Source organism: Mesoplodon mirus (assembly GCF_964341445.2).
Source record: "Mesoplodon mirus genome assembly, chromosome: 19".
In the NCBI taxonomy this organism is placed as follows: domain Eukaryota; kingdom Metazoa; phylum Chordata; class Mammalia; order Artiodactyla; family Ziphiidae; genus Mesoplodon; species Mesoplodon mirus.
Window position 1 is genome coordinate 63,981,237 of NC_138995.1, and position 26,620 is coordinate 64,007,856.

A 26,620-nucleotide genomic window follows, 5' to 3' on the forward strand; every position below is an offset into this window, starting at 1 on the left:
AAACATTAAGGTCACAGTGATATTAAAAGTCTAGAAAACACTACCTAATTGAATGGGAAAAAAGTAAATCAAAGGACTTCCCTGGCAGTCCAGGGATTGGAAATCTGTGCTTTCACTGCCACAGCCAAGGTATAATCCCTGGTTGGGGAACTAAGATCACGCAAGCTGTGCAGCATAGCTGGGGGGGAAAACAAAAAAAAAAAGTAAATCAATACTAGCTACCTGAGAGTCCTGGGAGAGATGTCAGAAGTTGAGATGGGAATGATGGATGTTTGTTATGATGATGATGATTCCATGGCTTTAGAAGTATTAAACTTTACCCAGCTGTCCATTTTAGGTATGTTCCTTTCAATGCATACAAATGACACAGCTCAATTAAACTGTAATAGGTATTGGTTCCACGTAAACCTCCGAATCTCTTTTCTGCACCTCTTTTCAGTGAAACGGGGGCAACCACAGCTCCATTCCATCACCTCTCCTGCTCCCACGAGGGGATGCCGTCACGGCAGCAACGCAGGCTGGCGAGCAGTATAACGTGTTCCCACTTGAGGTATCCAGGAACTCTGCCTGGGTCCTACAATTCACGTGCCTGAACTACGTGATTTCCACTCTCGTTCCCCATTGTCTTCGCCGTGCAGCAGTGGGCTTCAGAAAAACAATTTGCAGATGCTATGAGATTCCTAAAACCTTTACATTATTCAGCCTGACACAGACTGGGGGCTCAGGGGGAGAGAAATAGCTCTGTAGCTCCTGAGAATTTCTGCAAAAACCTTATCCTGAACAGCCATAGTCATGGGAACATGCATGGATGCAGCTTTAGAAAAGGTTCATCCCTTCTTGTTGCTAGTCTCTCACATCCTATTAATTCCCAGAGTGTTTCTCTGCCAAATATGGTTCCCTCCTGATATCTGTAATCTAACACTCATGAACAACAGCCTAACACTTTGGGCACATTATGGCACATGGCTCTTTTCCAGCTGGACCTAGAGAACTTCTTCTCTTGAACAGTACTGGATGGAGGCATGATGTGACATCCCATGTGAAAAAGAGAACCATTCATACTGCTCCAAAAATCACTGGTGGTTCTCACATCTGTCCTCATCACAGGGTGATCTTGGGACCCACCAAAAATTCTGACATCCAGGTCACAACATTAGTCCCACAGAGCCCTGCAGTCTACCCCAGGAAGCCTTCAACAACAATTCAAATTAGTGAAAACTATTCTCCACCATGATACTATCCCCAGTGAGGTATACAAACTTTGGAACACCCACAAAACCTGTTCCTCTTCATCCTGACAGTCCAATTTGGTTCTCAACATCAGTCTAACAGCGAACAAACCCCCAAATGAAAGGTGGCTTAAATAATAGACTTTATTATGGCATAGAGCAGAAAAAATGAGGCAGATAATTCCCAAACAGGGTAACTTGGACCTAAATAAAATCCACCATTAGCATGGTATTAGAGAATGCCATCAAAGAAGGCAAACCACTGTGAGCCACCAGGAGAAACTGGACTGGATCCCCATGATCAAAGCTGCTTTGGTCCTGTCATACGCAGTTGACAGGAACTAAGAGAATGACAAAACCCAAGTGCTCAGGGTATCCATGCTTTTCTACAAGGGATAGGAGAGCACAAAAGCTGACCTACCCTGATCACACTGAGGTGACTGATTCCCAGTACTGGGATCTGCCACTTAGTAGAGATAAGAAACTCACAGTGACATTAAGTATGGCAAGGGCCCTGCACAGGTCAGAAGTACAGCACAGCTCCTTAAAAACTTCCTACGAACCTGGTACTCATAGGCAATCTGCACACTAGGGCTGTTCAGATGTACGGCATTCAACTTCCAGTTGATGACTCCCTCACAGAGCCTATTCAGTATGATGTATTAACTAAGGAGCTCTCCTCATCTCATTTGAAGGCCTTTCTGCATTAGGAACTTTCTGGTGACAAATGAGGTTGGACCTTCAGCTGAAAGCTTTCTTACGTTCACTGTGCTCACAGGATCCATCTGGGCTGTTAAGTTTCTGGTGCTCAGTCAGAGCAGACTTGATGACAGAAAAATTTTCCGCATTTGCTGTACTGGTGATGCCTTTCTGTAGCATGAGTTTTTCGGTGTTGAGTAAGCTGGGAGTTTTGGCTGAAGAATCCTCCACATACAGTGCACTCATATGGTTTTTCTGCAGTGTGAACTCTGGTGCTTAATGACAGTGGAGTATTGACTAAAATGTTTCCCATATTCAATGCACTTACAAGGCCTTTCCCCAGTGTAAACTCTCTTGTGTAAAACGAGACAAGTTTGACTAAATCACTTCCCACACTCACTGCCCTCATAAGTCTTTGCTCCAGTGTGAATTCTCTGGTGTACAATAAGGTTGGAGATTTGGCTAAAGAACTTCCCCTTTCACTGCGCTCGTAAGGCCTTTCTCCAATATAAATTCACTGGTGCCAAACAAGTGTGAGTGGGTCGCTATTTAAAAGTTTTTCCCAGGGGCTTCAACTAAAGATGCCGCAACTAAAGATCCTGCATGCCACAACAAAGATCAAAGATCCCGGGTGCTGCAACTAAGACCCAGCACAGCTAAATCAATCAACCAATCAATTAATATTTAAAAACAAAAGTTTTCCCACATTCACTACACTTATAAGGCTATTTTCCATTGTGGACTCTCCGGTGCTTAACAAGCGAGTCTTTGCGGCTAAAGGCTTTTCCACATTCACTGCACTCATAAGGCCTTTCTCCAGTGTGAACTCTCCAGTGCCGAACAAGACCATCTTTATAAATGAAGGTTTTTCCACATTCACTGCATTCATAAGGCCTTTCTCCAGTGTGGACTCTCTGGTGACGAAAAAGGTTTACTTTAGAAATAAAGGTTTTCCCACATTCACAGCACTTATAAAGCAGTTCTCCAACATGGATTCTCTGGTGCTGAACAAATGACTTTTTGTGTCTGAAGCCTTTCCCACATTCACTGCACTTATAAGGCCATTCTCCAGTGTTGACTCTCTGGTGAACAAGTGACTTTTTGTGTCTGAAGGCTTTCCCACATTCACTGCACTTATAAGGCCGTTCTCCAGTGTGGACTCTCTGGTGCTTAACAAGTGAATTTTTGTGTTTGTAGGCTTTCCCACATTCGCTGCACTTATAAGGCCATTCTCTGGTGTGGACTCTCTGGTGCTCAACGAGTGAGCTTTTCCAGCTGAAGCCTTTCCCACACACACAGCACTCATAAGGCCTCTCTCCAGTGTGGATTCTCTGGTGCTTAACAAGTACCCCTTTAAAGCTGAAGGTTTTCCCACATTCACTGCATTCATAAGGCCTCCTTCCAGTGTGGACACTCGGATGATGAGCCAGGTTGTGTCTGCAGCTGAAGGCTTTCTCACATACATAGTATTTATAGAGGCTATGTCCATTGTGAAAGGCCTCTGCACACTTGGCGTCCTTTTGTGGAGTGACCTGGTGCTGGAGAAGGCTAGAGCTACCAGGCAAATCCTTCCCAGTCTCCTGGCATGTGAAAGAGTTCTTGGATGCATGGACTATGTGGCTCCTCATAAAGGCCTTACCCATGTCTCTTCTAAAGAGTTTCCCTCCACTGTGCTGGTGAAATGTCACACCTGACACACACAGTTTCTGGCCAGGAATTGTTCCCAGGTCTTCAGCTACACACAAACTACTGTCTACGGCCAGGCAGCACCTCTCCGAGGGATAGTACTTCTGGATGGACAGGTCTGTCTTTGAAGTATTTATTCGTGGCACTTCTACAAAAACATTCTGCTCAGAAGTTATCTCCTTGACCTCTGCTCCATGCCAACAACCTGAAAGCACAGACATATGGATGAACTTCATGTAGATTCTGGAAGAAGGAGGTGGCCCCATCACAAATATGTGTGTGACGTACCAAGAAATAAATCCATGGGACTATTTTCTGGACAAGGGAGCTGGCAGCATGTTAAGGAAAGGGCCTCTGTGCAGCACTGTGCCTCTCCATGTCACAGAACAGGGAGGACTAACCGGGCAAAAGACACAAGGGTGGCGGGAGCTCACAGAGGAGCCAGGGGTCCACAACTCACTCTTCTGGAAACAGTTTTGACAGGCCTTGGTTGCTGGTGACACTTGTGTGCTGTGTGGAAAGCTGTATCCTGGACCAGGAAAATCCGACTGTCACTGAGTAGCTGGTGTAAAAGGAGTATTTTAAAAATAGGTGCAGACCTCATGACACATTAAGTGTAGGCCAAGAGTGGAGAGCACAGCAGAGTGAAGATGGAGAGGTCCAATAAGGAGTGGAAGACAGAGAGGTGAGGGGTAATCCTGGGTTGAAAGTCAGAGTAGAAATGAAAGAACGAGCAAAGTACCATGAATGGGTAGGGAAGACAGAAATGAGAAAAACAGTCACTGTCCTTGGCACCAAAACAGTGTTCAGCACAGGACATGTGCCTGATACGATCTGAACCCAGCCATGGTTATCACTTCCTCCCCCTGATGCCAATCACCAGGGCCAGGCCCACTTTGAGCCCCCCTAGCTGTGGTTGGAGTCATGTCCACTCTGTCACGTACCCAGGGTTCTCCTCCCAGCTACAGTTGGAGAACAACTGGCCAGGGGAACAACCAATCCTCCCATAAAAAACCTCAGGAAAGAAAAATAATTTCACAAAAATACTCGTTGAGGAGGGTATCATAGAAACAGTCTAGTGGACCCCACAAATAGTGACCATGTTGGTTCACAACAATGCCCGGTACACTCAGGGCCCAGAAATGTCACCTAAAAGAGGACAGAAGCTGGAGCCCAGAAGTGGTAGGGCCTATAGAGTCAACTTAGCTGAGAGTGGCTAAGAATTATGGAACCCACTGAACTAATTCCAAGTTTTTGAAGCAGAAAATCGTCACTGAACAAACCTCAGAGCAGGTGGTATTGGGGCTCCTTGTGAAAGGAGGCGGTCTACACGCTCACCCAGCCTTGGCACTTACAGCACAGATCACAAGGAAGCATTAATAGAGATGTGCCCATTGTCTCGCAGTGAACAGAGCAGACTTCCCCTTGGAAAAAGAAGGAAAGGCAGGGAGCAGCCCAGGACGCTGGGATAGGTGGGAGGGCCTTACCCAATGACGCAACAAGTGCAAAGGTCTCCAGGATCACATCACGGTACAGGAGTCTCTGGGCCTCATCAAGAAGCCTCCATTCCTCCTGGGAAAAGTACACAGCCACGTCCTCAAAGGTCACAGGGCCCTGTGATGATGGGACAGATTTGTACATAAGCAGCCTCTCTCCCCAGGACCCCATAAGTACTTCTAACCCTAGCCTGTACTCACTCTGGGTTCATCATCCACCCCAGCTCCGTGACTTAGAGGGCAGTGGGGTCCAATAACTCTTCATGCTTCCTTGATCAGTATGTACAACCCTGAGCAACAACAGGCAGGTGGACAGATAGATACCATCTAATCTGTGAGCCTGGTATGCAGGGCCCTTTCCCTTTCCTCCAAGACAACGGCCTGAGTGTACCCACTATCATGTCTCCCAGACACAAGCAAACTTAGCCCCATCCTTCTCTCTTATACTCCTAGTATTAGGGCCTGGGGCAATTACTTCATACACCTTCCCCACATGCATATTATTCAGTGGACCTCCTCATACATCTGATCCCCATCACCACCACCCAGCCCACAAAATTGGCATGTCTCCTGCCTCCTTACATACCCTTCTGCACACGGCATCAGAAAGTGCCTGCCAATGCAACAGGATCCCACCATACCCCAACTCTCCAATGGTCTGTTCTGAAGGCTTCCCCACCAGGCCTTGTTCCTGACTTTAACCTCAGTCAAAACATGCAGATCTAAATACACCTGTTCAGGTTCCACCTCTGTATTACACATTATGTCTCTTCACCAGTTACAATCTTTGTCTATATAACACCCATTCAAAATCCACACCCACTTGACACACCTTAGGTAAACTCATCTGACGTTGTGACAAACTCCCCACGTTCCACCACAAAAGTCTGGTGAGTGCACAGGAAAAGAAAGAAGCACCAGCCTGACCTTGCTATTACTTCACCTCCATTTCTGCCTTACCTCTGCATCAATTTCATGGCCAATCTCCCATAAAAACCTGGGCCACCTGCTGGACTTTCCCTACCCCGTACCTTCCCGCTGATGACCACTCCTCTTGTCTGTCTTTGTGACAGCCCCCCTCTCTTCCCTTGTTGCCTAATGGCATCCTGAAGCCTCCCCCAGCACTCTAGATCTGCATGTTCAGCTGCCACTTTTCTCCTATATTGGGGAGTCACTGGAACATCTGAGACTCAACATGGCTGAAACCCAGTTCACCTGGTGCTTTCACTGCCATGGGCAAGGGTATGATTACTGGTCAGGGAACTAAGATCCCTGCAAGCTGCATGGTACAGCCAAAAAAAGAGGGAGAGAGAAGGAGCAACAAGAAGGAAATAGCACCAGAAAATTAATTTGTGATAAAGAGGTTGTGAGTAGAATCAGAGTAGTTTGAGGTAACTGGACATCACTGATAACTCTTTAAACTGAAGACAAAGGAAACAACCTATGAGACCTGACCTCTATTCCACCCTCATCATATAAACATGGGAATACCTTCTTGGGTTCTAAACATCTTGATAGGGATTCCCAGCATTATACCTTTTTATCCTTACAAGGATTCATTTTATCCCCCTTAAAAAGAGGATTTTAACAAGATGTCTTAAGCATTTTCTCTTCCAATACCACCAGAGAACGATGATGTAACAGTAAAATAAATACTATTAGAAGAGTAAAATCACTGAAAAAGCAAAAACCCTCTATGTGCCTGTATACTGTAAAACTGTTAAGTTTACCTAATGCACAATGAGTGTGTATGAAAATACAACTATGGGATAGATGAAGACTAAGTATAATCATCTCATTCAAAGAACTAAGTTAAAATTAGTAACTTGGAGCTCAACAAGAGCAAAAAGTGGGAATGTTCATTTACATATAATAGTAACTTTAATATACATGCTAGACAAGTGCATGCTTTATATACCCCAGAACACACAGCAGATGACTGCAGTATGAAGTTTATAAACACGAAAGTAGACCAAACAAAAAAGCAAACAAAAAACCATAAACAAAGAAAAGCCTTTAAGAGGTCTATAAAAACATTTTAATCATATAGTAATGTCTATAAAATACTTCGCAGAAAGAAAAATGAATGGATACTCACGAAAAACATGGGTAAAATAACACCATATTGTGCAAATGAAGAAAAACACAGAATTCTTACATGATTCAATTCATAAAAAATTTTAAAACAAGCGAGCAAAAGTAGAATCATCAGGCTTCCCTGGTGGCGCAGTGGTTGAGAGTCCGCCTGACGATGCAGGGGACACGGGTTCATGCCCCGGTCCGGGAAGATCCCACATGCCGCGGGGCGGCTGGGCCCGTGAGCCATGGCCGCTGAGCCTGCGCGTCCGGAGCCTGTGTTCCGCAACGGGAGAGGCCACAGCAGTGAGAGGCCCGCGTACCGCAAAAAAATAATAATAAAATAAAAAGTATGTGCATTAAAAACAAACAAACAAAAACTAGAATCAGCAAATATTTACCACATGGTTGGCAAAACTATCAAGAAAAGAAAGAAAATGCTTACTTGAAACATCAGCCAGTACACTCATTTTGGGGGGATGCGGATAATTGTTTTGGAAGAACCCCACAGGCGGCTGGCTTCTGGGGGGGTCCTATTTATATCGCATTTTTCGACCTGAGCGGTGAACGGATATTAGTTTTAGAGCTTACTGAACTGCACATTGAAGTTCTCTGCAATTTTCTTTTTCTACGCAGGTCATATTTGAAAATCCGAAAAACCAAGGTTTGGAGGAATAAAAATAACTATAGAACACTGGTAAGAGAACACAGATAAAATAAAACACCGCTGAATGAGAAGAGTTGGGTGAGGGCCCGGATGACGCAGCATTTACCTGAATCCGACACATCTGGGCTGTCGCCGTCGCTCGAGTTTGTGGGCGAAGGTGGGGCCCGAGCACGGGCGCCCCTCCCGGCCCCGAGAGAGAGTCAGGCCAGAGAGCAACCACGCCGAGCTTCAGACCAAGCTCAGAGCAGCGGGCACGGCTCCTTCCTGACCCCCTGACCTCGGGCCGGCCATGCGTTGCGAAGTTCCCCACCTTTGAACACATCCGAGTTTACAAAATGACGACCACGGCAGACGCCGGAAAAGCCGCCCAGACGCAGTCCTCCAGCTCGGAAGTGCCTCTTTCCTGAGTCTTTATTGGTCCAGGGGCGCCAAGGAACGGGCGCAGTGTCTTCAGGGTAATGTAGTTCACAGGCCTCCGGGACCCGGCAAGGGGCGGCGCTCCCCTCCTCCAGGAAAGGTGCCGCCTCTCCGCCAGGGTTTCTGGGAGTGAGGCTCTGAGGAAGGGGGCGAGGTTTCACGCTTCTTAAAAGGGACGCACCAGATTTTCATGTAGTCTTTGCTGATCACAGAGAGGTACACGGACATAATATATGAGACGTTCCCCAAACCTACAAAACCAAATGGGCAGATGATACCAGGTTGTCACTCAGACACAAAGTGCATCCATCCAGAGCTGGGGTCTAAATAACACTGTATTATTGCTCTTCCAATGGATGTAGGCTAAAGCTTTAGACTCAATTTATGAGTTTCACTGCGTTAGGTCAAGGTCCAGACAGGGCCATGGTGGCCAACACAAAGGAGGAACGTGCGGCGGCCAGAAGCAGGGGGACAATTTGTTGTTTCTCTGGTTCCCTCAGAAAAGACTAGAGCCAGTGACGTTGTCCACTTATGGACACCACTTTTGAACACACATCCGTGAGGAAGCATGTAATTAAACTCACCTGTACACACCAATTACCTCGCCTTTTCTCTAACTCTGATTGGCCTTTCCCCACACTTAAGACCACCCTGCCTCTTTATCCCCTAAATATCACAGGCACCTTGCCACCGAGAGGGTGGATCTAAGAATTGTTCTTCTGTGTCCTCACTTGGCTGCCTTGTGAATGAAAATACTCCCCAGCAAACCTTGGCATCTCAGCGTTTGGCTTGCTGTGCCTCCGGGTCAGTAATAACCTCATACACACAGCTTGAAATTGCCCACAGTTGGAGTATTCATACCAGGGAAATTGGCAAACACAACAATGAAGGGTCGGTTGGCTTTTTTATTAAGTGTCTAGGCTTAGAGTAATAGAAGTATCTTAATAATGTGTATGTACTAATAATGTTGAGTACAAATACCTATTCCACCCAGCAAAGTCACCGAAGAAAAGTCAAATTCCAACACATTTATTAACTTCTCAGTTACTAATAAGAAAACAGACATTTTGTCAAAGAAGACATACACTTGGCAAATGAACACAATAATGTTCAACATCATGAATCATTAGGGAAATGCAATCACACCACAGTGAGATACGTCTCCACGCTTTTAAAACGGGAAATATTCAAACAACTGACCATACCAACAAAGTAGTGGTGAGGAACACAGGGGAACTGGAATGTTCCCATACTGTCGATGGGAATGCATTTGGGTACAGTCATTCATTTTAGAATGAAACCATGTGTTCATATAAAGGATTTTATGTACGTTAATAGTAAGCTTATCTGTGAGAGACAAACTGGAAACCACAAAACGCCATCCTTTAACAGATGAATACCAGTGAAATAATGGTATATCCAAACAGTATATTATCACGAGAAAAATGAATTATTCACATCGGCAACTTAGATGATTCTCAAAGTAACTATGCATGGAGATTAAAAAAGACAAACACAAAAGTAAACATTAAGGCTCCAACGATATTAAAAGTCTAGAAAACACTAACTAATTGAATGGGAGAAAAGTCAGTCAATAGTAGTTGCCTGAAAGTCCTGGGAGAGATGTCAGAAAGTAGATATGGCAGTGACAGATGTTTGTTATGATGATGGTTCCGTGGCTTTACAAGTACTAAAACTTATCAAGTTGTGCATTTTAGGTATGTTCTGTTCCGTGCATACCAACTATACAGCTAATTAAATTTCAAAAGAAATTGGCTTCACATAAAAATCTTAATCTCTTTGCTGAATCTCCTTTTCAGCAGAACTCTGGCAACCTCACATTAACCCCATCACTTCCCCTTGCCCATGGGAGGGAATCTGTAGCAGTAGCAAAGAAGACTGGTGAGCAATGAAAGTTGTTTCCAGTTAAGTTATCCAGGAACTCTGCCTGGGTACTAAACTTCACATGCCTGGACTACACAATTTCCACTTTCATTCCTCACTGTTTTCACTGTGCAGCAATGGCCTTGAGATAAATTATTTGCAGATGCTGATTCCTAAAACCTTTACATTATTCAGTCTGACACTGACTGGGGGCTCAGGAGGAGAGGAACAGCTCTGGAACTCCTGAGAATTTCTTCAAACACTTTATCCTGAACAGACACAGTCACTGGAACATTTGTGGATGAAACTTTAGAAAAGGCTCATCCCTTCTTGTTTGCTTGTCTCTCACTCCCTATTAATTCCATGAGTGTTTCTGTACGAAATATGGTTCCCACCTGATGCCTGTAATCTAACACTCAGGAACACCAGCCTAACACTTTGGGCACATTATGGCACATGACTCTTTTCCAGCTGGACCTAGAGAATTTCTTCTCTTGAACAGTACTGGGGGCACGATGTGACATCCCATGTGAAATAGAGAACCATTCATGCTGCTCCAGAAATCACTGGTGGTTCTCACAACTGTCCTCATCTCAGGTGACGTAGGGACCCACCAAAACTTCTGACATCCAGAATTCAACATCAGTCCCACAGAGCCCTGCAGTCTATCCTAGGAGGCCTTGGACAACAGATTGGACCGAAACTGGAGTGAAAACTACTCTCTGCCATGATACTACCTTCATTGAGGTATACGAAGTTTGGAACACTCACAGAACCAGTTCCTCATCATCCTGACAGTCCAATTTGGTTCTCAACACCAGTCTGACAGTGAACAAACCCCAAGACGAAAGGTGGCTTAAATAATAGTCTTCATTATGATATAGAGCAAAGCAAACTGAGGCGAATAGTTCCCAGAGTGAGATAAACCTTGAAACACCTATCCTGAGCATGATATGAGACAATGCCACCAAAGAAGTTGTCAGCCACCAGCAGAGCCAAGGTGGCTTCCATCGGTCACAGCTGCTGTGGTCCTGACAGGACCAAAAAGAATGACAACACCCAAGTGCTCAGGCTACTCATGCATTTCCAAGGGGATGAGCGAGCACACAGATCTACCTACCCTGACCACACTGAGGTGACTGGTGCCAAGAATGGGGATCTACCACTTGGGTGAGTAAGAAACTCACAGTGACATTAAGTCAGAAAGTACAGCACAGCTCCTTAAAAGCGCCCTACGAACCTGGTACTCATAGGCAATCTGCACACTAGGGCGGTTCAGATGTACAGCATTCAACTTCCAGTTGATGACTCCCTCACAGAGCCTATTCAGTATGAGGTATTAACTAAGGAGCTCTCCTCATCTCATTGGAAGGCCTTTCTCCAGTAGGAACTTTCTGGTGACGAATGAGGTTAGACCTTCAGCTGAAAGCTTTCTTACATTCACTGCGTTCATAGGGCCCATCTGGGCTGTTAAGTTTCTGGTGCTCAGTCAGAGCAGACTTTGACAGAAAAATTTTCCACATTTCCTGTACTGGCGATGCCTTTCTATAGCATGATCGTTTCGGTGTTGAGTAAGCTGGGAGTTTTGGCTGAAGAAATCGCCACATTTAGTGCACTCGTGGTTTTTCTCCAATGTGAACGCTGGTGCTTAATAAGAGTAGAGCTTTGGCTAAAACGTTTCCCACATTCACTGCACTCATAAGTGTTTGCTAGAGTGTGAATTCTCTGGTGGGCTTTAAGGTGGGAGCTTTGCCTAAAGAACTTTCCACATTCCCTACACTCATAAGGCCTTTCCCCAGTGTGAATTCTTCTATGAGTAATGAGGCTGGAGTTGCATCTAAAGACTTTCCCACATTCACTGCACTTATAAGGCCTCTCTCCAGTGTGGATTCTCTGGTGCACAGTAAGTTGAAAGCTTCGGCTAAAGAACTTCCCACATTCCCTACACTCATAAGGCCTTTCCCCCGTGTGAATTCTTCTATGAGTAATGAGGCTGGAGTTGCATCTAAAGACTTTACCACATTCACTGCACTCATAAGGCCTCTCTCCAGTGTGGATTCTCTGGTGCTGAACAAGCATGCGTTTACAGCTGAAGGCTCTCCTGCATTCTCCACATTCATAAGGCCTTTCTCCTGTGTGGACTCTCTGGTGCTGAACAAGTTTGCTTTTAGTGGTGAAGGTTTTCCCACATTCACTACACTCATAAGGCTTGGCTCCAGTGTGAATTCTCTGGTGCACAGTAAGTTGAGAGCTTCGGCTAAAGAACTTCCCACATTCCCTACACTCATAAGGCCTTTCCCCCGTGTGAATTCTTCTATGAGTAATGAGGGTGGAGTTGCATCTAAAGACTTTACCACATTCACTGCACTTATAAGGCCTTTCTCCAGTGTGGATTCTCTGGTGCTTAAATAGTATGGGTTTACGGGTGAAAGTTTTCCCACATTCGCAGCACTCATAAGGCCTCTCTCCAGTGTGGACTCTCTGGTGCTGAGCAAGTCTGTATTTGCGGCAGAAGGCTTTCCCACATTCACTGCATTTGTAAGGCCTTTCTCCAGTGTGAATTCGCTGGTGCCGAACAAGTGTGTGTCTCTCACTAAAAGCTTTCCCACATTCGCTGCATCCATAAGGCTTTTCTCTAGTGTGGACACTCTGGTGCTGAACAAGTATGTATTTACAGCCAAAGGCTTTCCCACATTCATCACGTTCATAAGGTCTCTCTCCAGTGTGGACTCTCTGGTGCTGAGCAAGCCTGGACTTCCGGCAGAAGGCTTTCCCACATTCGTGGCATTTATACTGCCTTTGTCCATTGTGAGAGGCCTCTACACACTTGGTGTCCTTTTGTGGAGTGACCTGGTGCTGGAGAAGGCCAGAGGTACAAGGGAAATCCTTCGCAGGCTCCTGGCATGTGAAAGACTTCTTGTATGCACGGACTGTGTGGCTCTTCATAAAGGTCTTACCCACATCTCTTCTAAAGAGTGCCTCTCCACTGTGCTGGTGAAAGTTCACACCTGCCCCACACAGTTTCTGACCAGGGTTTGTGCCACGGTCCTCAGCTAGATGCAAGCCACCTTCTAAGTACAGGCAGAACCTCTGCCAGGGATAGGACTTCAGGGTGGACAGGTCTGTCTCTGAAGTATTTATTTGTGGCACTTCTACAGAAACTTTCTGCTCAGAAGGTGTCTCCTCATCCTCTGCTCTATGCCAACACCCTGAAAGCAGAGAAATGTGGGTGAACTTCATGTAGATTTTGGTAGAAGGATGCAGCCCCATTACAAATATGCGTCTGACATAGAAACGAATAAATCCATGGGACTATTTTCAGGACGAGAGAGCTGGGGCAGGTTACCAAAGGACTGCTGTGCAGTATTGGGCCTCTACATGTCACAGAACAGGGACGACTCACCCGGTGGAAGACACAGGATGGGGTGGAGCACACGGAGGAGCTGGGGTCCACAACTCACTCCTCTGGGCACGGTTTTCACCAGGGCCTTGGCTGCTGGTGCCACATGTGCTGTGTGGAAAGGTGTGTCCAGGCTCAGGAAAACTGACTGTCACTGAGGAGGTAGTGTTCATGGACTATTTTAAGGATATGTGGGGAACTCATGACACGTTAAAGTAGGCCAATATTGGAGAGCACATCAGAGTGAGGATGGAGAAGACCAATAAAGAGTGGAAGACAGAGAGGTGAGGGAGAATCCTGGGTTCGAATTCAGAGTTGAAATGACAGAAGGAGCAAAGTATCAAGAATGGGTAGGAAAGATAGAAATGAGGTACATAGTCACTGGTCTTGGCCCTAAAACATTGTGGGGCACAGGACGTGTTCCTGATATGATCTGAACCCAGCCGTGATATCACTTCCTCCTCCTGATGCCAATCACCAAGGTGGTTCCCACTTTGGGTCTCTCTAGCTATGCCTAGAGTCATGTCCACTGTGTCATGTACCCATGGTTCACCTCCCAGCTCCAACTGGAAAACAACCTGGGACCTAGAAAATGCAAGTCCTAAGGGAAAGACACGATAGGTGAGCAGTCAGTACGGGCCCAGGGGGACAACCAATCCCAAAACAACCTCAGCAAAGAAAAATATCGCAAAAAACATCTTTGAGAAGGGTCTCACAGCAACAGCCAAGTGGACCCCAAAAACAGTGAACACATCGAGTCCCAACAATTCCTGAAATAGCGAGGCCCCAGGAAACGTTAGCTAGAGGGCAGAGCCTGGAGCACAGTGGTGTGTGGGTCAACAGAGTCCACTTAGCAGGGAGTGGCTGAGACTAATGGAACCCACTGGACTAATTCCAAGTCATTTGACCCAGAAAACCTTCCCTGACAAAACTTCAGAGCATCTGATATTGGGGCTCCTTCTGGAAGGAGGTTGTACACACACTCACTCAGCCTTGGCATCTACAGCACAGCCGACAAGGAAGCAGTAACAGAGATGAGGCCACTGTCTAGCCGTGAACAGAGCAGAGTTGTCCTTGGAAGACAGGGGAAAGGCAGAGACCTGCCCAGGACGCTGGGATAGGTGGGAGGGCCTTACCCAATGACGCAACAAGTGCAAAGGTCTCCAGGATCACATCGCGGTACAGGAGTCTCTGGGCCTCATCAAGAAGCCTCCATTCCTCCTGGGAAAAGTACACAGCCACGTCCTCAAAGGTCACAGAACCCTGTGATGACGGGGACAGGTGTGTACATAAGCAGCCTCTCTCCCCAGGACCCCGTAAGTACCCCTAACCCATACTCACTCTGGGTTCAACATCCTCCACAGGTCCCTAACTTAAAGGGCACTGGTACCCAAAAACTCTTCGTACTTCCTTGAGCACTAGATACAACTCTCAGCAACAACAGGCAAGTGGACAGATAGATGCCATCTAAGCTGTGCGCCTGGTATGCATGGCCCCCTCCCTCTCCTGCAAGACAACAGCCTGAGAGTCCCCAGGATCACGTTACCTAGACACAAACAAACTTGGGCTCATCGTCCTCTCTTAAACTCCTGGTATGAGGGCTCTGGGGCAATTTGGTCACACACCTTCCCCACATGCATATTACTCACTGGCTAACTAACTCCTCATACAGCTGATCCCCATCACCACCACCCGGCCCACAAAATTGGCATGTCTCCTGCCTCCTCACATACCCTCTGCACACGGCATCAGAAAGTTCCTGCCAATGCAACAGGATCCCACCGTACTCCAACTCTCCACTGGCGGTTCCCCAGCCCTGTTCGGAAGACTTCCCCACCAGGCCTTGTTCCTGACTTTAACCTCAGTCAAAACATGCAGATCTAAATACCCCTGGTCTGGTTCCACTTTTATATTGCAAGTTATGTTTCTTCAACGGTTACAATCTTTGTCCATATAACACCCATTCAAAATCCACACCCACTTGACACACCTTAGGTAAACTCATCTGACATTGTGACAGAAACTCCCCAAGTTCCACCACAAAAGGCTGGTGCGTGGGCCTCCCTGGTGGCGCAGTGGTTGGGAGTCTGCCTGCCGATGCAGGGGATGCGGGTTCGTGCCCCGGTCTGGGAGGATCCCATATGCCGCGGAGCGGCTGGGCCCGTGGGCCACGGCCGCTGGGCCTGCGCGTCCGGAGCCTGTGCTCCGCAACGGGAGAGGCCACAACAGTGAGAGGCCCGCATACCGCAAAAAAAAAAAGAAAAAAAAAAAAAAAAAAAAAAGGCTGGTGCGTGCACAGGAGGGTAAAAGCACCAGCCTGACTTTGCTATCACTTCACCTCCATTACTGCTTTCCCTCTGCATTAATTTCATGGCCACTCCCCCATAAAAACCTGGGCCACCCGCTGGACTTTCCCTACCCCCTACCTTCCCGCTGATGTTCACTGCTCTTGTAGTTCTTTGTGACAGCCCAAGTCTCTTCCTTTGTCCCATAAGGGAATACTGAAGCCTCCCCCAGCACTCTAGCGCTGCATGTTCAGCGGGTTGTCTCCTATACCTGGGAGTCAATGGAACATTTGAGACTCAACACAGCCAAAACCCAATTCCTAATATTCTCACTGAAAATGACTCCTACCACTGACTTCCCCGTCCCAGGTCATGGCACATACCCCCTTCCAGATGCAAAGGGAAAAAAACTTTTGGAGTCATCTGTGAGCCCTCCACATTAGAAAATCTGGTCTACCTCTACTTAAGAAACAAATCCAGAAGCCAAGTTATTTCCTACCTTCATATCTGTCACTCTCGTCCAGGGACAACAAATGTGCTTCTAGATGATTACAAGAGCCTCCTTGATTATCTCCTTGTCTTCCTCTCCCCGAGTCTTCTGTGCACTCCACAGCCAGGAGTAGCCTCTTAAAACCTAAGTCACATCACTTTCCCTCTCTGTTCCAAAAATTCCGTATCTGCCATCATTCTCAAAACAAAAACCCAACTTCTCAGGCTACCATTCTAGGCCTGACTCTGGCCCCCTTGTTCTCTGTTCTCACCAGACAGTAACAGAGACCTAGAAGTCCTAGAACACTCCCATCTCAATCTCATCCTCAAACATTTGTACGTACTACCCCCGTACCTAAGACAACCTTTCACGTCTCAGTCCACTGGCTGCCAAAAATGGGAATCTGTCCATATAACCTCTGGCCTGGACTTGGAAACCTGGGCTGAGGGTTTCTCTAGGGTCTACAGCCACCAAGTCCAGGAAGAGTGACAGCAAAATACTTCCAGGACACCTACACTCACCGGTGCAGGGTTCATAAGTGGTTCTGTTGAACGTGGAACCTGTAGGAAGACCAGGGCCATGTAATATTAATTCCCATCAGCAACATAGACAAAAAAGAAGATTAATGAGTGAACATTTAATATTTCAGGCAAAGGCAAATACTTAAGGGAAAAACAAAGCATGTAAAAGAGGGCAGAAAGTATTCTGGAGTTGTGCCATAAAGTCATGAGGATATCTTGAGAAAAGGCTTTCCAGAAGTGGAAAACACAAGTGCAAAGACTCTTTGTCAGAGTCACGTCTGGCGTGTTTGACTACTATCTATGAGGACAGTGTGACTAGAGCCCAATGAGAAAAAAGAATACAGGATCATGTTGGCAAAAAAATGGTTGTGTCAGGATATATAACACTATTATAGCCCTAAGCCACAAATATCAAAATTAAGTCTCATTTCATGTACAGCTCTGTTTCTGACACTTGCATTTGATTCCCTTATTCTGTCTCTCCCTTGCCAATAACACATTTTTCTCTTCTTGTGGCTTGTAGTTGGCCATAAAAGCCGACCAGGAGTTTTTATACTTCTTTTTCAAATTTACTTTGGTTATGTTAAAAATTGTTTTATATAAAATTCCAACTTACATAATCCATAGATTAAGTTCTGATTTGAAATTATTATAACATTATATAATAGGATTCAAGAACATGTACTTTTTTCATTTATTTCTATTCTTTGATATATCCATGTTTTTTTTCCCACAAATGTTCAGAGATTATTTGTAATTTCCTAAACGCTTTTTTCGCATGTGATAGAGAATGGAACTACCGCTTACTGGCTTCACATCCAAAGTGAATCTGTGATAAAGGGGTTATTGCTAGAATCAGAGTAAAAGTGCTTGACCTTCAGCAGTTTGGGATAACTGGTTGTCATTTCTGATACTTTAAACTTAAGAGAGGGGAATCCCCTGGCAAACCAGTGATTAGGCCTCCATGCTTTCACTGCCAAGGACGCGGGTTTGATCCCTGGTCTGGGAAGTAAGATCCCAGCACCATGGTGGGGAAAAGAGTAAAGTAAAAGTAAAGTAAAATAAAATAATCTTAAGAGAAAGGAAACAAGCTATAGGACCTGACCTCTATTCCATCCTCTATGGAAATATCTTCTTACTTTCTAAACGTCTTGAAAGGGATTCGAAGCCTTATGACTTATTACCCTTACAATGATTCACTTCGTCCCCCTTCAAACAAATATTTTAACAAGATATTTCTTAATCATTTTCTCTTCCAATACCACCAGAGTAAGAAAACTTAACAGTAAAATAAATATTATTATAAGAGTACAATCACTGAAAAAGCACAAACTCTCTAAGTGGACGTACACTGTAAAACTGTAAGTTTACCTAATACATAATAAATGTTTATCAAAATGTAACTATGGGGGACTTCCCTGGTGGTCCAGTGGGTAAAGCACTCCCAATGCAGGGGGCCCAGGTTTGATCCCTGGTCGAGGAACTAGATCCCACATGCATGCCACAACTAACAGTTCACATGCCACAACTCAGAATTCTGCATGTCGCAACTAAGGAGTCCACATGCCACAACAGTCCACGTGCCACAAGGAAGAGTCCACATGCCGCAATGAAGATCCCACGTGCTGCAACTAAGACCCAGTGCAGCCAAAATAAATAAACTATTCCTTTTTTAAACGTAACTATGGAATAGATTAAGTAGAATCATCTCATTCAAAGACCTAAGTTAAAATTAGTAACATGGAGCAAAACAAGATCAAAAAGTGGAAATGTTCATTTAAATACAATAATTTTAACATATACCCTAGACAAATGTATTCTTGATATACCCCAGAAGACATGGCAGGTATGACTATAGTAGCAATGTTTATCAATACAGAAAGCACACACTATTGTAAAGCAATTATACTCTAATAAAGATGTTAAAAAAAATACAGAAAGCAGACCAAAAAACAAAACAAAACAAAAAACAAAAAAGCCTTCAACAGCAGAATTTAAAATGACATTTTACTCATATATTCATACTAAAGAATACTGCACACACACACACACAAATTAACGGACAGCTATGAAAAACGTAAGTAAAGTCACGCCATGTTTTGCAAATGAAGGAAAATACATCATAATATTTACTTGATTCCATTCATAAAAAGTTTTAAAACAACTGAGCGAAGGTAAACTACAGTCGTGGAATAATTTCCACGTAGTTGGCGAAAGTATCAAGAATAGCAAGGGTTTCCCTGGTGGCGGAGTGGTTAAGAATCCGCCTGCCAATGCAGGGGACACGGATTCGAGCCCTGGTCCAGAAAGATCCCACATGCTGCGGAGCAACTAGGCCCGTACGCCACAACTACTGAAGCCCGCGCACCGAGAGCCCGTGCTCCGCAACAAGAGAAGCCACCCAATGAGAAGTCCGCGCACCGCAACAAAAAGTAGGCCCCGCTCGCCGCAACTAGAGAAAGTCCGCGTGTAACAACGAGGACCCAATATAGCCAAAAATAAATAAATAAATTTATTTTTTTTTAAAAAGCAAGAAGGCGGCTTCCCTGGCATTGCAGTTTGGTTAAGAATCCACCTGCCAGCGCAGGGGACACGGGTTCAAGCCTTGGTCCGAGATCCCACGTGCCACGGAGCAACTAAGCCTGTGCGCCACAACTACTGAAGCCCACGTGCCTAGAGCCCGTGCTCCACAAGAGAAGCCACCGCAATGAGAAGCCCGCGCACCGCAACGAAGAGCAGCCCCCATCTCTGCAACTAGAGAAAGCCCGCGCGCAGCAACAAAGACCCAATGCAGCCAAAAACTAATAAATAAATTTTTAAAAAAGAAAAGCTTACTTAAAACATCAGACAATACCTTAACTTTGGGGGGATGGGGATAATCGTTTTGAAGAACCCCACTGGCGGTTTCTGAGGTCCTATTTATATCGCATTTCTTGACTTGAGCCGTGGCCGAATATCAATTCTAGAGCTGCTTATTCAACTGGAAGTTCTCTGCCATTTTTTTCTACACGGGTAATATTTCAATATTCAGAAACCCAAGGTTTGGCGGGACAAATAAATATAAATACAGGACACATGTAAGAGAATATTGCTAAGAACAAAAATACTGCAGAATAAGAAGAGTTGGCTGAGGGCCCGGGGGGCGCAGCATTTACCTGAATCGGATCCATCAGCGCGGCCCCTCCAGCACAGTTTGTGGGCGAAGCAGGGGCCCAGGCCCGGCGGCCCCTATCCCGCCCCCGAGACAGAGTCAAGGCGGATGGCGCCCACACCGAGCCTCAGACCCGCCTCAGAGAAGCCAGCACAGCGCCCTCCAGGCTCCCTGACCTCGCTCCGGCCCAGTGCTGCGAAGCTCACCACCGGGGAACTGACCCGAGTTTACAAAATGTCGCCCGCCGTCCATGCCGGAAAACCCGCCCAGACGCGGTCCTCTAGGTCGACGCTCAGGAGCAGTGCCTTTCGGGTAATATAGTTCACAGCGCTCCAGGCCCGAGCAAGGGGCGGTGCTCCCCGTCTCCGGAAAAGTTCCGCCTCACCCAGAGGGTTGCTGGGAAGGAGTGTCCAGAATCTCTGAGAACCAGGGCGGGGTTTCACGCTTCTTAAAGGGGACGCACCCATATTTGCGTGGAATGTGGTCTGTGCTCATCACAGAGAGGTACAGAGACAATATTTCAGATGTTCTCCGAACCTACAAAACAAAGTGGTCACATGATACCAGGGTGTTGATCAGACACAAAGTGCATCCAGCCATAGTTGAGGTCTAATAAACAGTGTCTTATTGCTCTTCCAACACATACAGGCTGAAGCTTTAGACTCAACTTAAGAGTTTCACTGTGTTCGGTCAGGGTCAAGCGAGCAAAGACTCCAGACACGGCCATGACGGGCAAGACAGAGAAGGGATGTGGGGCGGCCAAAAGCAGGTGGACCATGTGCTGTGTCTCTGGTTCCCTCGCAAAAAACGTAGAGCCAGTGACGGTGTCCCATCCAGTGACCGACACATATTACTTACTCCACATTTTGATATGTATTCAGTTCTTATTTATTTATTTATTATATAAATTTATTTATTTATTTATTTACTTATGGGTGTGTTGGGTCTTCGTTGCGGTGCGCGGGCTTCTCATTGTCGTGGCTTCTGTTGTTGCAGAGCACAGGCTCTAGATGCGCAGGCTTCAGTAGCTGTGGCACGTGGGCTCAGGAGTTGTGGCTCACGGGCTCTAGAGCGCAGGCTCACTAGTTGTGGCACACAGGCTTGGTTGCTCTGCAGCATGTGGGATCTTCCCGGACCAGGGCTTGAACGTGTGTCCCTTGCATTGGCAGGCGGATTCTTAACCACTGCGCCACCAGGGAAGCCCCAGTTCTTTTTTAGAAGCCAAGCTCTACCTGACTGAAAAGAAGAGTGACTTACCACTTGCTGCTTTCTGCCTGGAGTGTGACTCTATGGTCACAGTCATACTTTATTTGGAAAGGGGGCATCTGAACCCAGAGATAAAGGACTGGATTACATGACCTACTTTCCTTGCTGGGGAGTCAATATAATTTAATCACCAGCAATTGCAGTGACAATGCATGGAGACTGGAGATTATCTCAGAAAAATATTTGTGAAATGTTGAAAGTGCTGATATCCACCATCATTTTAGTTATTCAAAAGTGGTTGCTAGGGCCTCCCTGGTGGCGCAGTGGTTGGGAGTCCGCCTGCCGATGCAGGGGATACGGGTTCGTGCCCCGGTCCGGGAGGATCCCACGTGCTGCGGAACGGCTGGGCCCGTGAGCCATGGCCGCTGGGCCTGCGCATCCGGAGCCTGTGCTCCGCAACGGGAGAGGCCACGGCAGTGAGAGGCCCGCGTACCGCAAAAAAAAAAAAAAAAAAAAAAGTGGTTGCTGAGTACTTCCCTGGTGGCGCAGTGGTTGGAAGTCCGCCTGCCGATGCAGGGGTCGCGGGTTCGTGCCCTGGTCCGGGAGGATCCCACGTGCTGCGGAACGGCTGGGCCCGTGAGCCATGGCCGCTGAGCCTGCGCATCTGGAGCCTGTGCTCCGCGACGGGAGAGGCCACGGCAGTGAGAGGCCCGCGTACCACAAAACAATTAATTAATTAATTAAAATTTTTAAAAAGTGGTTGCTGAAATAGCTCTTGGCCATGTGAACAAGGTTAGGGTCTCAGTGAAGACTGAAGGAACACTGAAGTCTGAGAAGTGAGGGAATGAAGCAGAGCGTGTAATGACACAGGACACTTGGCTAATCTGTGGAAATGGCTTTCTAAATTGCGATTCATTATATATTTAAATCTTTTTTTTTTTTTTTAGTACAGCCTGAGGGGACATGCAAAGACAGCAGTTAGCTTTGCTTAAAAACAAACAGGTATCTGTCCCATCATATTTATTCCCTCCTTAACCAACACTCATTAAGTGCCTATCTCATTCCAGGTACTATTTTGGCTACATGGGACACATCAATATCCAAAATGTCAAAGATGCCTGCCCTCGTGACTCTGACCTTCCAGTCAAAGGAGACGGACAGTAAAAACTAATGACAACGTAGTCAATTACATACTTTTATGTGTTATGAGTGTTAACCAAAATTTCAGAAACGAAGGCCTGAATGAAAGAAAGAAGCATGTATTTGTGGCTTGTTATGACTGCAGCCGGGAGACACAGATTCGAGAAGCACTTGAATTGAGTTCCCCTGGACTACAAAATGGAGGAAGGTTATAAAGGCAAAAAACGGAAGGCCACAGTTAGTTCCATAAGTTGTTTGTCAAGAATTACAATTGGAGCAGTCAAGATGTAAGGGTGTTTGTAAAGCAAGCATTGGTTGGAATTGGAAATGGCTTTAGAATTGCAAGGGGGAATATTGAAACCACAAGGTTGTAGCTAGCAGATGTTTAAAAAATGTCTAGTATCTGTTATCAAACTGAACTTGGGTCTAATCACCTACTTTCTTCTTCTTTTTAATTTTTATTTTATATTGAAGTATAGTTATTTACAAAGTTATATTAGTTTCGGGTGTACAGCAAAGTGATTCAGTTATACATATACATATATCAATTCTTTTTCAGACTTTTTTCAAATACAGGTTATTGCAAAATATTGAGTACAGTTCCCTGTTATATACAGTAGATCCTTGTTGGTTGTCTGTTTTATATATAGTAGTGTGTATGTGTTAATCCCAAACTCCTAATTTATCCCTCCCCACCATATTTCTCCTTTGGTAACCATAAATTTGTTTTCTATGTCTGTGAGTCTGTTTCTGTTTTATAAATAAGTTGATTTGAATCATTTTTTAGATTCCACAAATATCATATTTGTCTTTCTCTGACTTCATTTAGGATGATAATCTCTAGGTCCATCCATGTTGCTGCAAATAGCATTACTTCATTCTTTTTTTTCTATCTGAATAATATTTCACTGTGTATATATACCACATCTCCTTTACCCATTAATCTGTTGATAGACATTTAGGTTGCTTCCATGCCTTGACTATTGTAAATAGTGCTGCAATGAACATTGTGGTGCATGTATCATTTCCAATGATTATTTTCTCCGGATTTATGCCCAGGAATGGGATTGCTGGATCATATGGTAGCTCTAGTTTTAGTTTTTTGTGGAACCTCCACACTCTTCTCCACAGTGGCTGTGAGCCATGTTATATTCCTACCAACAGTGTAGGAGGGTTCCTTTTCCTCCAGCACCCTCCAAACCATATGGAGGCCTCTTGAATAAATCAAGGTTTCTCCTGTTGGAGTTTTTATGGGAAATTGAATCTACTCGGATTATCTAAAATGGTTTCTTCCATGACCTTTATCAAGTCACTGGGATGATGACATTATGGGAATGCACCCCTGGAATTTCCCCCAGCTCTATATAGAGACATTTCAGCTCCAGACACACTTTGAGAGCCAGTCCCTGACTTGAGACTGAAGGCAAGAGGGCTCGAAGGGGTAAGTGACAAGAGGGAATGTCTAAAGAAAGTGCTTAGAAATCAGGACAGATGGAGGTGGGCTTCAGAAAGCTTTGGCTTCCTATTCACCTTGCATTAGCTCAGAGACCTTGTGAAAGCAATGGATCTCCCTCAAACCCCACATTAACTATGGTTGATTGTTGAACTCTGCTGTGAGATGAGAAGAATGTTTCCACACACGTTGGTGTGGTGTGCTGTGGTTCATTTTTTCAGCAAGGGTTCTGAACCGCGGCCCTACAGACATTTTTGACCAGATAGTTTTTTGTTTTACTACAAAGGTGGATGTCAGAAGAATAACAGAATGGATTACAGTTTCCGGTATCAAATATTGAAACAGTGGGGGAATGGTGTCCAGTACTGGGATGAGGGACGTAGGAGAGATGGAAGGGTGAAATAAAGTGAAAGACATCAGGTTCATTCTTTTTGTTTGTTTGTTTGTTTTTGTCCCCAGCCTTCTGAACAGTGACTCTATTGCAGAGGAAAAGCAGAGGAAATCCCTTCCCATAGGGGTCAACTGGCCATCAGCTTCTAGAAGCGTTTGCTCAGAGTCCTATTGGAAAATTCCTCCATCAATATGGCTGAGGACCAGACATTTTTCCAGGGTCGTGGAAAACTCCCCAAAGGCCCTAGTTCAGAGTCACCAGTGTCTGTGCCATGCCAACACACAGTTATGGAAAAGCCAGACTGTGACTGGGAAATGTGGCACGTTTGCTTCAGAACATTTAGCAGCTCAGAGGAATTCGACCCCGTCCAGGATCTGAGGAGACTCTGTGAGCTCTGCCATCAGTGGTTGAGGCCAGATCTTCACACCAAGGAGCAGATGATGGACAAGCTAGTGCTGGAGCAGTTTATGATCTGCATGCCGCTGGAGTGCCAGGTCTTAGTCAAGGAAAGTGGAGTGCAGAGTTGCAAAGACATGGAGGACATGCTAAGAAATAACCAGAAACCCAAGAAATGGGTGAGTGGGACCCTTATGATTGGTATGGGAAAGGGAGAGGTGGGATGGGATCTGCACGCTGGGGACTGAACAAGATAGGACCTGAGTGATTGACTCTAAATCAGTGATTCCCAAATGGGTGAGACTTTGCATTGGGCATCGTTGAGAGATATTGATCTTGTAAACAAAAAAAAAGTAAACTTGTGTGGTATGATGTCATCGAATGCCTTGAGAGCTACTTTCCAGGTCTTATAGGAGACCTATTTCAATTTAGTTTTTCCCTCACAGACTACAGTTCGCATACAAGATGAATATCTTGTGCAAAACTTGGATATTGAGACGTTTGAAGTTGAGCTCAGTGACACCAACGATGAGAAAGACCTACCCAGGGATCCCCAATCCCTTGTTAGTGAGATACCTCCAAAGAATGGCCTGCAGGTAAGCCAAGAGCTGCAGGATCCGGCAAGAGCCAAGGAACTGTCAAGAGGGCGGGTGAGTGTGTGATGCGCTGATCCCTAGAGAGAGTCTGGGAGAAGGTAAAAGAGGTTCAGATGGGCGTGGCTGCTAGAGTAATTGGTAGATTTGGCAAAGGACACAAATGGACCCATTGACTCCATGAATTCCCATGGAAGCATTCGGTTCCTAGACATTTTCAAGACAGTCTGAGAATGAAGACTCATCCATCTTTGTCCCTCTGCCATGAAAGCTTGTGGCCATAAGCGTGAGGAGAAAGAAATCCTGTCTCAATGGGATGGTGCTGGGTCAATTTGCCACGGGTGAATGCTTTGACAGCTGTTTCCCCATGGTCGTTTTCCTCAGAGGCACTTCATATTTTAGAATATTGTCAATCCCTTGAGTTGAATGAGGAGTTCCCAATTGGAGTGGTTTTGCCTCTCAGAAGATATTGGAGAATGTCGGGAGACAGTTGATTTGTCCAAATGGGGATGGGGGTGGGGGATGCTATTGTTTTCTAGTGAGTAGAGACCAGGGATTTGCTGCTCATCATCACACCATTCACAGGACAACTGTCATCATAAAGACAAATCTAGGCAATGTGTCAAAATGTGCTGAAGTCGGGAGACCTGGACCTAGAGTCCTTTGCTCCAGAGTCAGGGGCAGAGAGAATTTGTGATGACTTGGAGAGACGTATGCGTAGCGAATTCACAGTGCCAACTGTGATGTCCGGACTGGATTGCGAGATGTGGTCAGTATAGATTAAGGACAGACTTGGGAATTAGGAGACAGTTATCAATCGGAGTATTAGGGCGGCCCAGAAGAAGTCAGGGTATATCCGCCAAACTGATATTTAGAAAGTTGGAGTCTTAGACTAGGATATGAGGGGGATGAGGGAAGAGGAGACAGAGCTTTCTCTGGGCTAAGATGGATGGTTACTGACTCTGCTTGGTTGCCCATTGACAGGACCAGAAAAGTCTCCTGCCAGAGATCATTCCTGAAACAGGTGAACTAGAGGGTCTGAGACCCAAGGAAAACTTGGAGAAGGACCTGATGGAAGACACGGAAGAGACAAGAACCCGTCAATCTCAAGAGCTTGAACTTCCAAAGCGTCGTGGTGAGTATAGAAACTTGGAATCCAGAGGAGTTAGTGACTTGCTTCCAGTGGTGGCACGGAGCATTAACATTCCTTGTGGGGGGTAGGGGGGAGCTGGTTCTCTAATGCCAAACTTCTCCATCATCACCTTTCCAGAGTGTTTAATAATCTAGACTCTTAGGTATTTTGGTTGATGGGAAGTCCTCAGCCAACATCAGTGCTGGGTTCCAGTGAGGTTGGCACCACGGAAAATGCTCCTTTTTAAATGTTGTGTGCTGAATCTCTTCTTTCAGCACATTCTGGGAGGGTAGAGGGCGGCAAGAATC

The 26,620-nt window shown here is 45.7% G+C and overlaps 3 protein-coding genes across 6 annotated transcripts; 1 reads left to right on the top strand and 2 right to left on the bottom strand.

Moving 5' to 3' along the window:
- Nucleotides 1-1,068: 1,068 nt before the first annotated feature.
- On the bottom strand, nt 1,069-8,056 carry LOC309795151 (uncharacterized protein). Its single transcript, XM_082607228.1, has 3 exons — nt 7,960-8,056; nt 5,102-5,228; nt 1,069-3,819 (listed from the first exon to the last, which is right to left on the bottom strand). Exons 1-3 carry the CDS (start codon nt 7,972-7,974, stop codon nt 2,654-2,656), a joined length of 1,308 nt encoding a protein of 435 aa, XP_082463354.1. The 5' UTR covers nt 7,975-8,056; the 3' UTR covers nt 1,069-2,653.
- A 53-nt stretch (nt 8,057-8,109) lies between these two features.
- LOC309794610 (uncharacterized protein) lies at nt 8,110-20,240 on the bottom strand. Of its 4 annotated transcripts, XM_082606314.1 has the most exons (4): nt 20,006-20,240; nt 16,851-16,889; nt 14,691-14,817; nt 9,268-13,363 (listed from the first exon to the last, which is right to left on the bottom strand). In XM_082606314.1, the coding sequence occupies exons 1-4, from the start codon at nt 20,018-20,020 to the stop codon at nt 11,700-11,702; spliced, it is 1,845 nt and encodes a 614-aa protein (XP_082462440.1). In that variant the 5' UTR covers nt 20,021-20,240; the 3' UTR covers nt 9,268-11,699. The 4 variants fall into 4 exon arrangements, 2 of the variants coding, with proteins under 2 accessions (XP_082462440.1, XP_082462441.1); XM_082606315.1 differs by lacking the exon at nt 16,851-16,889; XR_014292153.1 differs by lacking the exons at nt 9,268-13,363; nt 14,691-14,817; nt 16,851-16,889 and adding an exon at nt 8,110-8,521.
- Nucleotides 20,241-24,478: 4,238 nt separating this feature from the next.
- On the top strand, nt 24,479-26,401 carry LOC309794845 (zinc finger and SCAN domain-containing protein 5B-like; the record flags this gene model as incomplete). The annotated part of the gene is made up of 2 exons (XM_082606717.1): nt 24,479-24,766; nt 26,165-26,401. The coding sequence occupies 2 exons, from the start codon at nt 24,479-24,481 to the stop codon at nt 26,399-26,401; spliced, it is 525 nt and encodes a 174-aa protein (XP_082462843.1).
- Nucleotides 26,402-26,620: the final 219 nt, after the last annotated feature.

Coding starts and splice junctions, on each gene's coding strand:
- LOC309795151 (XM_082607228.1), bottom strand. Junction 3,820..5,101: donor TGCACTTGTTGCGTCATTGG/GTAAGGCCCTCC, acceptor CTGTGCTTTCAG/GTTGTTGGCATGGAGCAGAG.
- LOC309794610 (XM_082606314.1), bottom strand. Junction 14,818..16,850: donor CACTTATGAACCCTGCACCG/GTGAGTGTAGGT, acceptor CCGTCATCACAG/GGTTCTGTGACCTTTGAGGA. Junction 13,364..14,690: donor TGCACTTGTTGCGTCATTGG/GTAAGGCCCTCC, acceptor CTCTGCTTTCAG/GGTGTTGGCATAGAGCAGAG.